This window comes from Brassica rapa, chromosome A02 (genome assembly GCF_000309985.2).
Source record: "Brassica rapa cultivar Chiifu-401-42 chromosome A02, CAAS_Brap_v3.01, whole genome shotgun sequence".
NCBI classification, from domain to species: domain Eukaryota; kingdom Viridiplantae; phylum Streptophyta; class Magnoliopsida; order Brassicales; family Brassicaceae; genus Brassica; species Brassica rapa.
The window spans coordinates 20978973-20991211 of record NC_024796.2 but is presented as its reverse complement, the minus strand read 5'-3'; the positions used below and the strand labels follow the sequence as shown (position 1 = coordinate 20991211).

Genomic DNA, 12239 nt, shown 5'->3' with positions numbered 1-12239 from the left:
CGGAAATATAGTAGTGTTGATGTTACGTGATTAAAGGAATAAAATACTCAGAAAAGTATTTATGTTCTATCTTTTCAGAAATCATGGGGTTTTTTATTTTATTATTATATCCGAAATTGTAGTGTTTGTATTTATAATCTGGGTTATAATATTTTCGTATAATGATGTGGAAAATTCACTGAATCATATGGTGACGTAAAGAACTTGAGCAATTTCACATTTTTTTTAATTATATTGTATTAAAATAGTTTGACGTAAAGAACTTGAGCAATTTCACATTTTTTAATTTTGTTTTTAATTTTATGAACTTGAGCAATTTCACAATGCAAGGAAAAACAGCTTTTTTTTTGTTATTTCTGCTTATTTGGTAGTAGAAAATCGTGGAAATATAGTGGGTAAGAAACCAACCACGTTCTTTTTATAAAAATGAAAAGGGCAATTAGAAAAAAAAACTGTTTTTTAAACGGACATCACGTAACTGTGTGATATATTTGAATTGTATAATAAGATACAATTATGTAAAAGTTGGTTTTTTAAAAAAGGAAGGTCCAGTGGCATAAAAAGTAATATTCCAGGTATGGGTAGGGGTAAAGATAGGAATGATCCTGAATTAATAATATTGATTAACGTCAATAGCTTGCCTCTTTTGTAAAAGGTTTTTGTGTGTGTTTTAGGGTGTTTTTGTTTAATACTTTTTCTGTTTGAACTAAAATTAAATTCTAAAATAGTGAAAACATCATTTATTTTGCAACAAAAATATTTTCTCTAAACACCACTTATACTGAAATAGAGAGAGTATCTCATAAGTTACGCATTCTACATTTCTTAAGTAAATTTAGAACTAGAAAAATCAAATATATCGAATAATCAGTAAGGATCAACGAGTCAACTGATTTTGATTTTTAATGTGTACATTTCAAACATATATTATAATCTGTTTTATTAGGAATTCTTTAGAGATTATGAATTAATACTTTTTAAAATAGTGAATCTTATCAGAAACAAATCCATACTTGATTTTCTTGAACGAACGAATCAAGTCAAACTATAAAAAATCATATTGAACGTCAGAACAAAAACTAAAGCAAACTTGATTTTCTTAACCGAGAACGAATGTCTTATAAATTCATTATAAAAATCTTCGGTTTACAAGGTACTGACTTAGATAGTTTCACTAGTATGATCTTATAAAAGAAAAACTGATTTGACTTTGTGAATACCACTCATAGATCATTCAGTGCGTCCTGATCGAAAAGAAGATCACTGTGGTTCTAACAGGTAACCCCAAAAGAAATAGAAGGAATATAAAAAAAGGAATGAAAAAGAATAAAATAAAAGGAAAATCTATTCTTTTTCTATTTTATCAAGGAATAATTGTAGTCTTTTATTCCTTAAATCTTAAAGAATGTTAAGGAATCATAAGTAACAAATATTCCTTGTAAATAGTGAAAATTGTAAGAAATATTAAGGAATTAGCTATTCTTACTTATTCCCTTGGTCATCATTTGGAGCCGTCCGAAATGGTTCTATTTATACTATATGCTTAATAGTAATTAATGATTACGCAATATAGAAAGCATTAGCTTAACTGTAACTCACGCCTATCGTTTCATGTGTACTTAAATTAGGATCTTAGTTGATATTATAAACCGATATATAGAGTCCCATCGATTCACGTATAAAAGTATACATTGATTCACATATAAAATATACACATGCGTGTGAACGTAAGAAGGTTTTAATTGATCATTTAATCTGATTGCCAACGAAAATTCCTACCAAATGAAGCAATTCTGGTGAGAAATTATTCTCGGAAGAAACCATTTTCTATATCTTTTTTTTTTGTATACTTCTTCATAAACCAGTTTTACCAACATTACTTGTTAAAGTCATTCCTAAGATAAATAAAAAAAGTCATCTCTAAATTATACACCAACTATTATATATAGGTAGAAAATGACGTTTTGAAAATGAGTTGATTTTTTTTTTTTTGACAGCAAGACATTCACAGACTCATATTGACTCTGTAAATCAAATCGGCAACTCCGCATCCATATGAACGACGAAAGACGATTGTTTCCTAGTACTATGTGCCAAGCTATCCGCCATTTGGTTCTCCGTTCGGGGAATATGGATGATGTCTGAGTTGAGGAAGCTTCTTCGTAAAAGCTTGATATCTTCCAGATAGGTTTCAAATGCTGGCCATTCTTCTGGTTCCGAAACCATCTTCACCAATTGAGAACAATCCGTTGTAAACGTAACCTGAAACTGTCTTAGATTCTTCATACATTCCATTGCCCAAATCAACGCCTCCACCTCCGAATGAAGAGGTGACAGACACGCGCTTACATTCCTTGCTCCTAATAAACCATCAAAACCTGGTAAGGTACTATACCATCCTTGTCCCGAAAATAGTTCATTCTCTTTCCACGAACCATCTATAAAACACCAGCGTCCTGTAGTTTCTAATGTAGGCCGGGCCTGTACTTGCCTCTCCCTTCGTTGATCAGTGTTAACCTGTGCTTCAACCCAAAGTGTCGATTCCAGTTCTGCTAATCTAAGTGTTTTCCTTGGATCAATATCCAGATTACTAAACACTTTATTGTTCCGACCTTTCCATATATACCATAATATCCATGCAAATTGGTGGTCATCCATCTTTGGAGTAACTCGCCAAAAGAGATGATCCATGTTACCAAAAAACAAACAAGTTGGAAAAAAATCCGGACTCGATGGTATTTTAGATAGTGCCCACACTTGACGTGCTGGAGGACATTCAAAAAACACATGATTAATTGATTCCTCCGGGTCTCCACATCGAGCACAACAAATTTCCCCTTGTATTCCTCTCCCCCGCAGATTCTTCATTACCGCTATACAACCTGAAACAAGTTGCCATAAAAAGTGCTTCAACTTTGGTGGGCACCGCACTTCCCAGCAGAAAGCTTTTAACGGATCCACTGTGGGTCCATAAAAATCTGGTGGTTTTTCCTTATCAGGATATACCCGTTCCACCTGATACCCTGATTTGACCGAATATTTCCCATTATTAGTGAAATGCCATCCATTCCTATCATCCATCTGATGTCTACTTAATGGAATACTTTCAATAATTTGTGCATCATGAGGATCCACCAAAGCCCTGATTGCCTCAAGATTCCAAGTTCGGGATTCCAAATTAATGAGGGAATCCACTGTGAGATCCGGGTAACTGTTGTGAAGATTTTTGTTTGCTGGTCTCGGGCGAGTGGCTGGGATCCAAGGATCATTCCATACGGAAATAGATGAACATGTTCCCACCCTTTTAATTAGTCCTTTACAAATCAGAGATCTAGCAGAGATCATGCTTCTCCAGCCATATGACGGGGAGTAAGATCGGATCGGTTCAAGGGGTGAAGCATTCCTATAGTACCGTCCTTTAAAGACTCTAGAGAAAAGAGTGTTTGGTTTCTCAATCAGCCTCCACAGTTGCTTTCCAAGCATCGCCGTGTTAAAATCCATAAGATCCTTAAAACCTAATCCACCATTGTCTTTAGGAAGGCATAACTTATCCCATGATTTCCAATGCATGCCTTTTGTGCTCCCTCCTGGACTCCACCAAAATTGAGCTACTCCACTCGTTAATTTTTTAACAGTAGCTTTTGGTAATCGATAAACAGACATGACATGATTTAGCAGAGCCGTAACCACCGACTTAATAATCACCTCCTTCCCACCTTTAGTAAAATATTTAAAAGTCCATCCATTTACCCTCTTATTCAAACGTTCTTGAACAAATCCGAACACTTGGACTTTAGATCCCCCAAGGCTTTCGGGTAACCCTAGATAAGATCTCATTCCTCCTAAATTCTGAATACCCAAAATATCTCTCAACTCTTGTCGACTGGACTCTTCAATCTTTTGACCAAATTGAATTGAAGATTTCTGAAAATTTATTTGTTGCCCGGAAACAGCCTCGTACTCTTTTAAAATCCTGAGAATAGTTTGACATTCTTCTCTGTTTGCCTTACAAAAGAAAAGACTATCGTTGGCAAATAACAAATGCGATATTGCCGGACAAGCTCTTGCTACCTTCATACCGGTTAATTCTTTTACCCTCTCCGCTTTTTTGATATTCACAATTAAAGCCTCAGTACACATAATAAATAAATACGGAGACAAAGGATCCCCTTGACGTAGACCTCGCTGGGGAATTATAAGGCCTCGCGGCTGGCCGTTGAGGAGGACCCTATATTGAACCGAAGAGATACATTCCACCATTAGAGTGATCCAGCGTGGATCAAACCCCATTTTGTTAAGAAGGGCCTCAATAAAACGCCACTCTATCCTATCATACGCCTTGCTCATATCCGTTTTAATGGCCATTAATTTATTTGACATGACTTATTTGTTCTCAGACCATGAAACATTTCCTGAGCTATAAGAATATTATCCGATATTAACCTTCCTGCCACAAAAGCCGATTGCGTCTCTGAAATTAATCGAAGGAGGCAAATTTTCAGTCGTTGACACAGAACTTTCGATATAAGCTTGTAACCTACATTGCATAGACTTATCGGCCGTAGTTCCATCATCCTTGTAGGTCTCTCTACTTTTGGAATCATGCAAATATTCGTAATATTTAATCGTGGATCCAAGTTGCCTATAACCAAGAAATTATTCACCATCTCAACCAAGTCCTTCTTAATAATATGCCAGGAGTGCTGAAAAAACAAGGCTGTCATTCCATCCGGGCCTGGCGCTTTCTCTGGATGCATCATGAATAAAGCCTGACGAACCTCTTCCTCTGTTGCTGTTCTCAATAGTATATGATTCATTTGGGGGGAAATAGACGGCACTATCTCATCCAGAAAATTATCAAAGTCCGTTGGGTTTGTAGTACTAAAAAGACCATCAAAATAATCTACCGCCACCTTCTCAATCCCATTTTCCTCCGTAATCCAATTTCCTTGTTCATCATGGAGTCCCATTATTTTATTATGGACCCTACGCTGCTTTGTCAGAGCATGGTAAAATTTGGTATTAAGATCTCCAGATGAATGCCACATATTCCGGCTTTTCTGATGCCAATATTCCTCTTCATCTTTATACGCCTCTTGTAACTTTCTGGATACCTCAAGGATGTCCTCTTGTGATCTACTATTATCTGACTGGACCTCCTCAAGTGCATGTTGAAGATCTTTAATTTTATCCTTTCCGTATGGTTGATTATCCTTTCGCCATGATGAAATTTCATGACGACAATTACTAATTTTTGTAACAACATCCTCCAGCTGTCCGTCATGATTTTCTGTCCATCCTGCCACAATTGATTCCATAAGCCCCTCTTGGCCAATCCAACTCTTACCAAACCTGAACTGACCTCTTTTTTTACTTAATACCTTATCCTCCAAAAAAGCTATCACAGGGCGATGATCAGAGCCCACCATCCTCAAATATTCTGTGTAATAACATGGGAACAGTGTATGCCACTCCTCATTTGCCAAGGCTCTATCTAATCGACACCTGATCGTCATTGCTCCTTTTTCTTTACCTCTCTTTGCTTGCCATGACCATTTATTACCGCGAGCCGGAAATTCTAGTAGACAACTATTCCTTATCATATTGTTAAAGGGTATGAATGAGGTGGCACTTCTCAGGGATCCCCCATCCTTTTCATGATTTCCAGTTATCTCGTTTAGATCTCCAATAATAAACCGTGGTTCAGAGCGTGATAATCCATACCGAGTTAGTCTCTCCCAGACCTGTTCTCGTAACTTTTGCACCGGGTCTCCATAAACAAAAGTAAGAAAAACTTGTTTTCCTTTGACCACCGCCTCAATATCTATCATTCTGTTGCTAGAATATAAGATTTGAACTTGATATTCTTTATTGTAATAAAGAGCTAAACCACCACTTCTCCCGTTTGGATCCACAGTAACCAAACTATCATATCCAAAATGTGATTGGAATCTTTGTACAAACTCAAACTCCTGTTTCGTTTCAGATAAAAATAGAAAATCTGGTTTATGTTGATACCATATCTCCCGAAGATAACTTATAGTCCAATGACTTCCCAGTCCTCTACAATTCCAACTTAAAATATTCATATATAAAATATATATATATATTGCTCCTTCGAGCCAGTAAATACAGGTTTAATGATACCCACTAATATAGTAATCTCAAAAAGCCACTTCCACCATAGTTGCGTAATACTCAAGTAATCGCCAAAACTTGATAAACCAAAACCCCAACGTCTACGATCAACATTCTGGTGACCACCAATTTGTGTGTTTCTTCTAAAAAGCTTCCAAGAACGAGTGAACTTCATGGATTTTATAGTATTTACCACAACCAAAAAGGAGTTATAAGGTAATAGAAAAAAACTCCATAATCTCCGACAAAAATTAACTGGACCAAATAATTCCACAATAGATACCCTACTCCAAGCATCAAATAACACCTTATAAAAATTGAGACAGATAAGCTTCACGTTAAATAAGACCAATGATCCCTTCCACTCCTTGTGTAAATGTATTTTCCTTAATTCCAATAGCCAATACCTCATGGCATATTCCATATGAGCTTCAATAAAAAATTCTTTAAAATATTGCCATATATATCTCCGCATATGACCGTAACACATTTGTATGAACATTTTGGTATTCAAGCTAAGGATCCAAAGGCTATAATATGATCTGAGGAATAAACCCAACCTCAAAATCAAAACCGACGATCCACTCCACCACCCAAAAACCAAATTTACCCACTGCAACATCAATAACCATGGGCACCGGGTGCCCCACCTGTAGACAGTGCGTGAGCAGGCCATCTTAAGGAAGAAGACCCTATGATACCAAGAATCAGCAACAATATAATATATACAAAGCAAAGCACTCCTGTTCCTCATGTATCCATAACCCAGCCACATCCCTTCAAAACAACTATAAACCTCTATATACTTAGGTCTATCACCCGTAGCATGCTTCAGTTCTCTCACGAAGAGACTAGAACCTACAGTAACAAAGCCAGACTCCATACACACACACCACCAACAAAAGAAAATACCATTTTTATTCCAGAACTTAAAAGATAACAAGAACAACAATTCAAAAAGATAAAACCACAGACCCTTGAAACCAAATAAAACATAGACGATCATTAATCTCAGTGAATACTTTAAAACTTCTTTCCCGCAAACCCCACCTTCCTTGCATAGATGAAATGCTAATAAAACCTGATCCATAAAACTTAGGATTTTTGATTTGGCTCTTTGAAGTTCCCTTGGCCTCCGGTGGTTTGCCATTGTCTCCGTAACGCGTAACTCCCTTGGAAGCAGCACGCTTAACCAGAGCATTAGCAATACGCATCTTGGTGCTTCCTACAGTGCTCGAAGTAGGCTTGAAAATTCGCTTTCGATTCCCTTGCTTCGACGGTGCGTCCCCTGCTCCCTTGCTTTCACCCTTGTTAGTATCACTCTCCACTAGACCCTTTTCTTGTATAGGGACCTCATCTCCCTTGGCCAAAGCTTTCTCATCCTCTTCCTCCGAAAGAGTTTGAAAATCCTCTTCCGCCCCCAAATCGAAACTGCTTTCCAACAGGTTAGCCTCAAGAGCATCCATCTCCATATCATCATCCTCTACACGACCTTCCTGTTCCTCAAACAGACCATTTACTATTTGTAACCCCATACCCTCATCAGTAGGATCCGAGACTACCTCTGTTCCCTCTGCTTGAGTCCTAGCTAACTCCAACTGGAACTCCTGAGAAGGTGGATTCAGTGAGCTCTCATCAGAGACCTTAAACTCTCCTTCCTCCCTAGACTCCTCTCGTGTGCCAATGGGATTTCGTTGAGCACTTGTTTGACCAGAAGAGGGCCTAGTACGCGTCTCCTGATCACCAGATCGTACCTCCTCCCTTCTATAAGTTCTGTGACTTGATCCCTCGCTATCACCTCTGCGTTTTCCTTGATGCTGAGCGCCTCTTGTGTTACTTCTCTCTGCTGCCTTGACCCACTTTGCCTCTGATCCCTCATACATCTTCCCCTTGCCCTTTCCATAATAATCCCGACCTCCTCTGTCCTTGTTTTGTGGAGCCACGTTACCATTAATAACTACTCCTTTGTAACTCCTTGCTCTCTCATCATGCTTCCCCCCGTCAGACCATCCTCCATTCTCCTCTCTGCTCTCCCTCTTCCTCTCTGGACTCTTCACTGTGTTCTTCACATAGAGAGAACACTTTTCCTCCTTATGGCAAAGACTAAAGCAAAGAGGACAATACCCAAAGAGTTTCTCATAACGTAACGATACCGCCACCTCCTCTTCCTCATAGAACTCCCCCCCTTTGAAATCCACTGTGGTTTCAAAACACAATTCCTTAAAAGCATCCAAATCCACCGCCACTATTTTCCCTATAGCGTTTCCAATGCTTTCGAAGGTAGGGACTGTTCTCAACTCCAACGGGACTCCAATGAGACGGACCCAAAAGAGTATCTCAGATGGAAACAACTGGGACCTCTTTGGGTGCCACCGTGCCAAAGCTAACATCCAATAATCAAAGTGGAAAGGTTGTTGCTTGAGCACTGCCTCCATCTCTTCCTCCGATTTGAAGTTAAACTTAAACATCCCAAAACCCAGATTAGTACCCGTAACCCTCTCCTCCAATTTCCAGATCTTCGGAATTTTTGTGAACAACGCGTTCATGTCTTGTTCTTCAGGATTCATACACCTTCCAATCAACGTTTTGGAGTAGGTTTTGATCAGCGCTGAGTTGTCGAAATGAGCCACCGAAATCTTCAATCTCTTCCGTGCACCTTCCCCGTTCTTTGTCTCACCAGCTTGCCCCAACAAGTGACTCTGCGCCATAATGAGTAAAATGAGAAACCTTTGTTGTGGTTTGTTGTAGCTTAGAAATAAGCACGAATTTGAAATAATGAAATTCTATTAGTTGGTGAACCTAGAGGTTCATCCTAGGGGGTGAACCCAAGAATAACTTGTTTTCTGAATGAAGTGTTATGTTTGGTTTTAGATTGGCTATGGAGATTTTTACGCTACAATATAAATTATCCTTTTATAGTTTTTATTAAAAATGAATATAGTAAAAAATAATCCTTTCAACAATTCTTCCTCAAATATGTCGAGAAGTTCTCGTAATCATTGTAAAATTAAGATTCCAAAATTTTTTATTTTTCCCTCAGTTCTAGTTTTATCATAGTTGCTGTAAATGATACAATTCAGTTAGTTATATATGTGCAATTTTTCTTTGACCCATGTGAATTAGATCTTACTGAAGATAGTAGAAAAATTTAATATTACTGAAGATACCAATTCAAGGTAATAATACAAAATACATTAACAGAAAAGTAAATATTAAGGGGGAAAGAGAAGCAGTTTTTTTTTTTTGTGTTGCAAAAAAAATAAAAATGTGTATTTATGTTGTTTAATGCGTAAGCCGGTAACATTCTGTAGCGAGAGTACAACCTCGCCGGTATGGATTATCCGGTCGGTCTTGTTGACCATGTTGTTTAGCTGGTACGTTGTGCTTCAATGCATCGTAGTTTATATATCGTGTCGCTTGCAAGACCCTACGGCTCACATCCAGACCAGAACTCATCTTCATGGTCTCTTCTTCTCCACCTTTGATGCAATTCCCACCCAACCAGTCACATTTTGTCTTTCGAGATTGGACAAATGTTGGACATAAAGCCACCGAGATGGTCACAACGATAGCGATGATCAAGAACTTCACAATATTCATCATTGATGTCAAGAGTGTTTAACATGGAGAGTGATTGATTTTGTTACTGATTAGAGTCCAGAGGTTTGTACTTAAATACTTGTTTTCGTCAACATTTATATAAATGTTGTCTTTTTGTAGGTTCATCTTTTATGGCAACATATTCATTTGTATCAACATGGTTCCTGGAATATTTGACTTAGTAATTTTGATTTTTTTCATTTTGAGTAAAAAATCTGGTCTTCATACCCAAATTATAGCAATCTAATCTTTGATTCATTGTACTTGTTTTCATCCAAAGAAGACTTATTGAAATTAAGCGAGTCAATTCGCTTATGTAAACCGGTCAAAATTTAATATTGATTGCCATATTCGTATTAACATTTAATGCTCAACAAAAACTAAGGGGAATGTATTGAAAATAACTGATGAGATGCATTAGATTTTATTTTGAACATGAAATTATATTTCAATAAATAAAAAACATCATTTCATAGTTGAACACTGCTAATGTAGTTCCATACAGATTTCTGTTCCTATACTTATTATAATTTGTGTTTCAAAAAAAAAAAATACTTATTATAATTTAATTAACCGTATAATTAAACCAAATAATATCAATTAACATTTAGTATTTTCTTTTTATCAAATAAAGTCACAACATTTCTTGTTGTATCATAGAATCTTATATGAAAAACTATTTATGAAAATTTTAAAAGACATTAGTTCAATTATATATATATTTTTTTGTCACAAGTTCAATTATATATTTTATAAGATTAAAATATAAGGTCACTATATTGCAATGACTGCGAGAAGACGTTACATGTATTAGAGACATGTATATGCAGGCTGTGTATATGAGATAGTCTCCAACACATTCACAATTTATATGTTTTAATATTTTAATATTTTCATAATTTCAATTTTAAATTTTTTATTAAATATTTTTACTTTTGTATATATATTGTTTTAAAAAAAAGAAAAAAATTTTACCCTCCCGCAACCGCCCGCAACCGCAAACGCTAGCTGGAGCCAGCTTTTGAATTTATGAGATTCGGAGCGGTTTGAAACGGTTTAGAGCGATTTGAATGATTGTTGCAAACCGCCGACAACCGCTACCAACCGCAAAAGTATGAGATTCGGAGCGGTTTGAAACGGTTTAGAGCGATTTGAATGATTGTTGCAAACCGCCGACAACCGCTACCAACCGCAAAAGCTGCGTTTGCGGGTGGTAGCGGGAAAACCAGTCGTCCCCTAAAACAGGATCACTCTTATTTTCTGTTCTTACCTCTACCTGGTATATTACTTAAAAATTAAAATGCCATTGGACCTATTTTTTAAAAAAAACTGGTTTTTTCATAACTGCTTCTAATTATATACGAACTCTAACCGCAAATCCTTATTATTTGCCTAACCATTACGCAAGTTTTATGTTAACGAATAAATTTGTTACTACCGTGGGTCTGTAACAAGGTTTTTACGTGGCCCAAATTTTTAATAAGAATTTGTTTTTGTGTTAAATTTTATTGTCGGTTATGTAAAGTTTTGTAAAGTTAACCTTGCGCAGTGGCTCAAATTTTTGTGTATTGGCTGTCGGTTTTGTAACTGCTTCTATTTTTTTTTTTTTAAATAGCTATAAAAATATTATTTATTTTCTTTACAATTTGATGGACAGTAATTTTTTTCAGAAATCAAACCTAATCAATATTATTAAGACAGTAATTTAGATTTGTATCTAAATCTATTTAATAAAAAAGATACCATCCTTCTCTAGACTCGACAGTTACTTTTTAATTTATACTTACTTTTCTTTATGTTATAGTTATACAGTTGCACAAAGCAGTTAGATTTAGATTTTACTTTACACATTTTTTAAAGGATCATGCTTGAAGAACAAAAACAGTGTACAAATTATGAAACCCATTTTATGAACAACAACATCTGCAACTTCTTATGCGTTCGGCTGAGATGTGCCGTGAAGATTTGTCAAATCGGTAAAAGTACAGAAATACAGCTTTGACATATTCGATATAGTTTGCAAAAGTTATATTATATTTTAATTAATATAAACACATATATAAAAATTAAATTTCTTAAAATAATAAAAATTAAAATAAATAAATTTCTTGAAATAATAAAAATTAAAACAAAAACCCACCATTGGAAAGGACGGGTCAAAGTCTAGTCTTTTTAAAGTTAAATACAATCGACAACTTAATGTGTAGTTGAATCACAAAAACTTAGACCACTACGTTACTATGTACATTGGTATAAAAGATTCAACACCCTAATTTCTACTTTTTACACTCTACATCATCTTCTCTTTCTTCCACCTAGCAATTCAACACCCACTTAATTTTTATGCTCTACAATGGTTTTGTTTGATAAAATTCAACACTTAATCCCATTATTTTATATTGGTAAAAGTTTTCAATTAGTTTAATTAAAGAGAAATCTTAAAAAATAATACACTTATATTTTGTTAATTTAAATTACATTTTTATAAATAACAAAAATAG

The 12239-nt window shown here is 35.9% G+C and overlaps 1 protein-coding gene across 1 annotated transcript; it reads right to left on the bottom strand.

Moving 5' to 3' along the window:
* Positions 1-9233: 9233 nt before the first annotated feature.
* LOC103848833 (protein RALF-like 18) lies at positions 9234-9785 on the bottom strand. The gene has a single exon (XM_009125659.2). The coding sequence runs from the start codon at positions 9739-9741 to the stop codon at positions 9421-9423; it is 321 nt and encodes a 106-aa protein (XP_009123907.1). The 5' UTR covers positions 9742-9785; the 3' UTR covers positions 9234-9420.
* Between the last annotated feature and the right edge of the window lie 2454 nt (positions 9786-12239).

Coding starts and splice junctions, on each gene's coding strand:
- LOC103848833 (XM_009125659.2), bottom strand. CDS start 9,741: ATGATGAATATTGTGAAGTTCTTGATCATCGCTATCGTTGTGACCATC.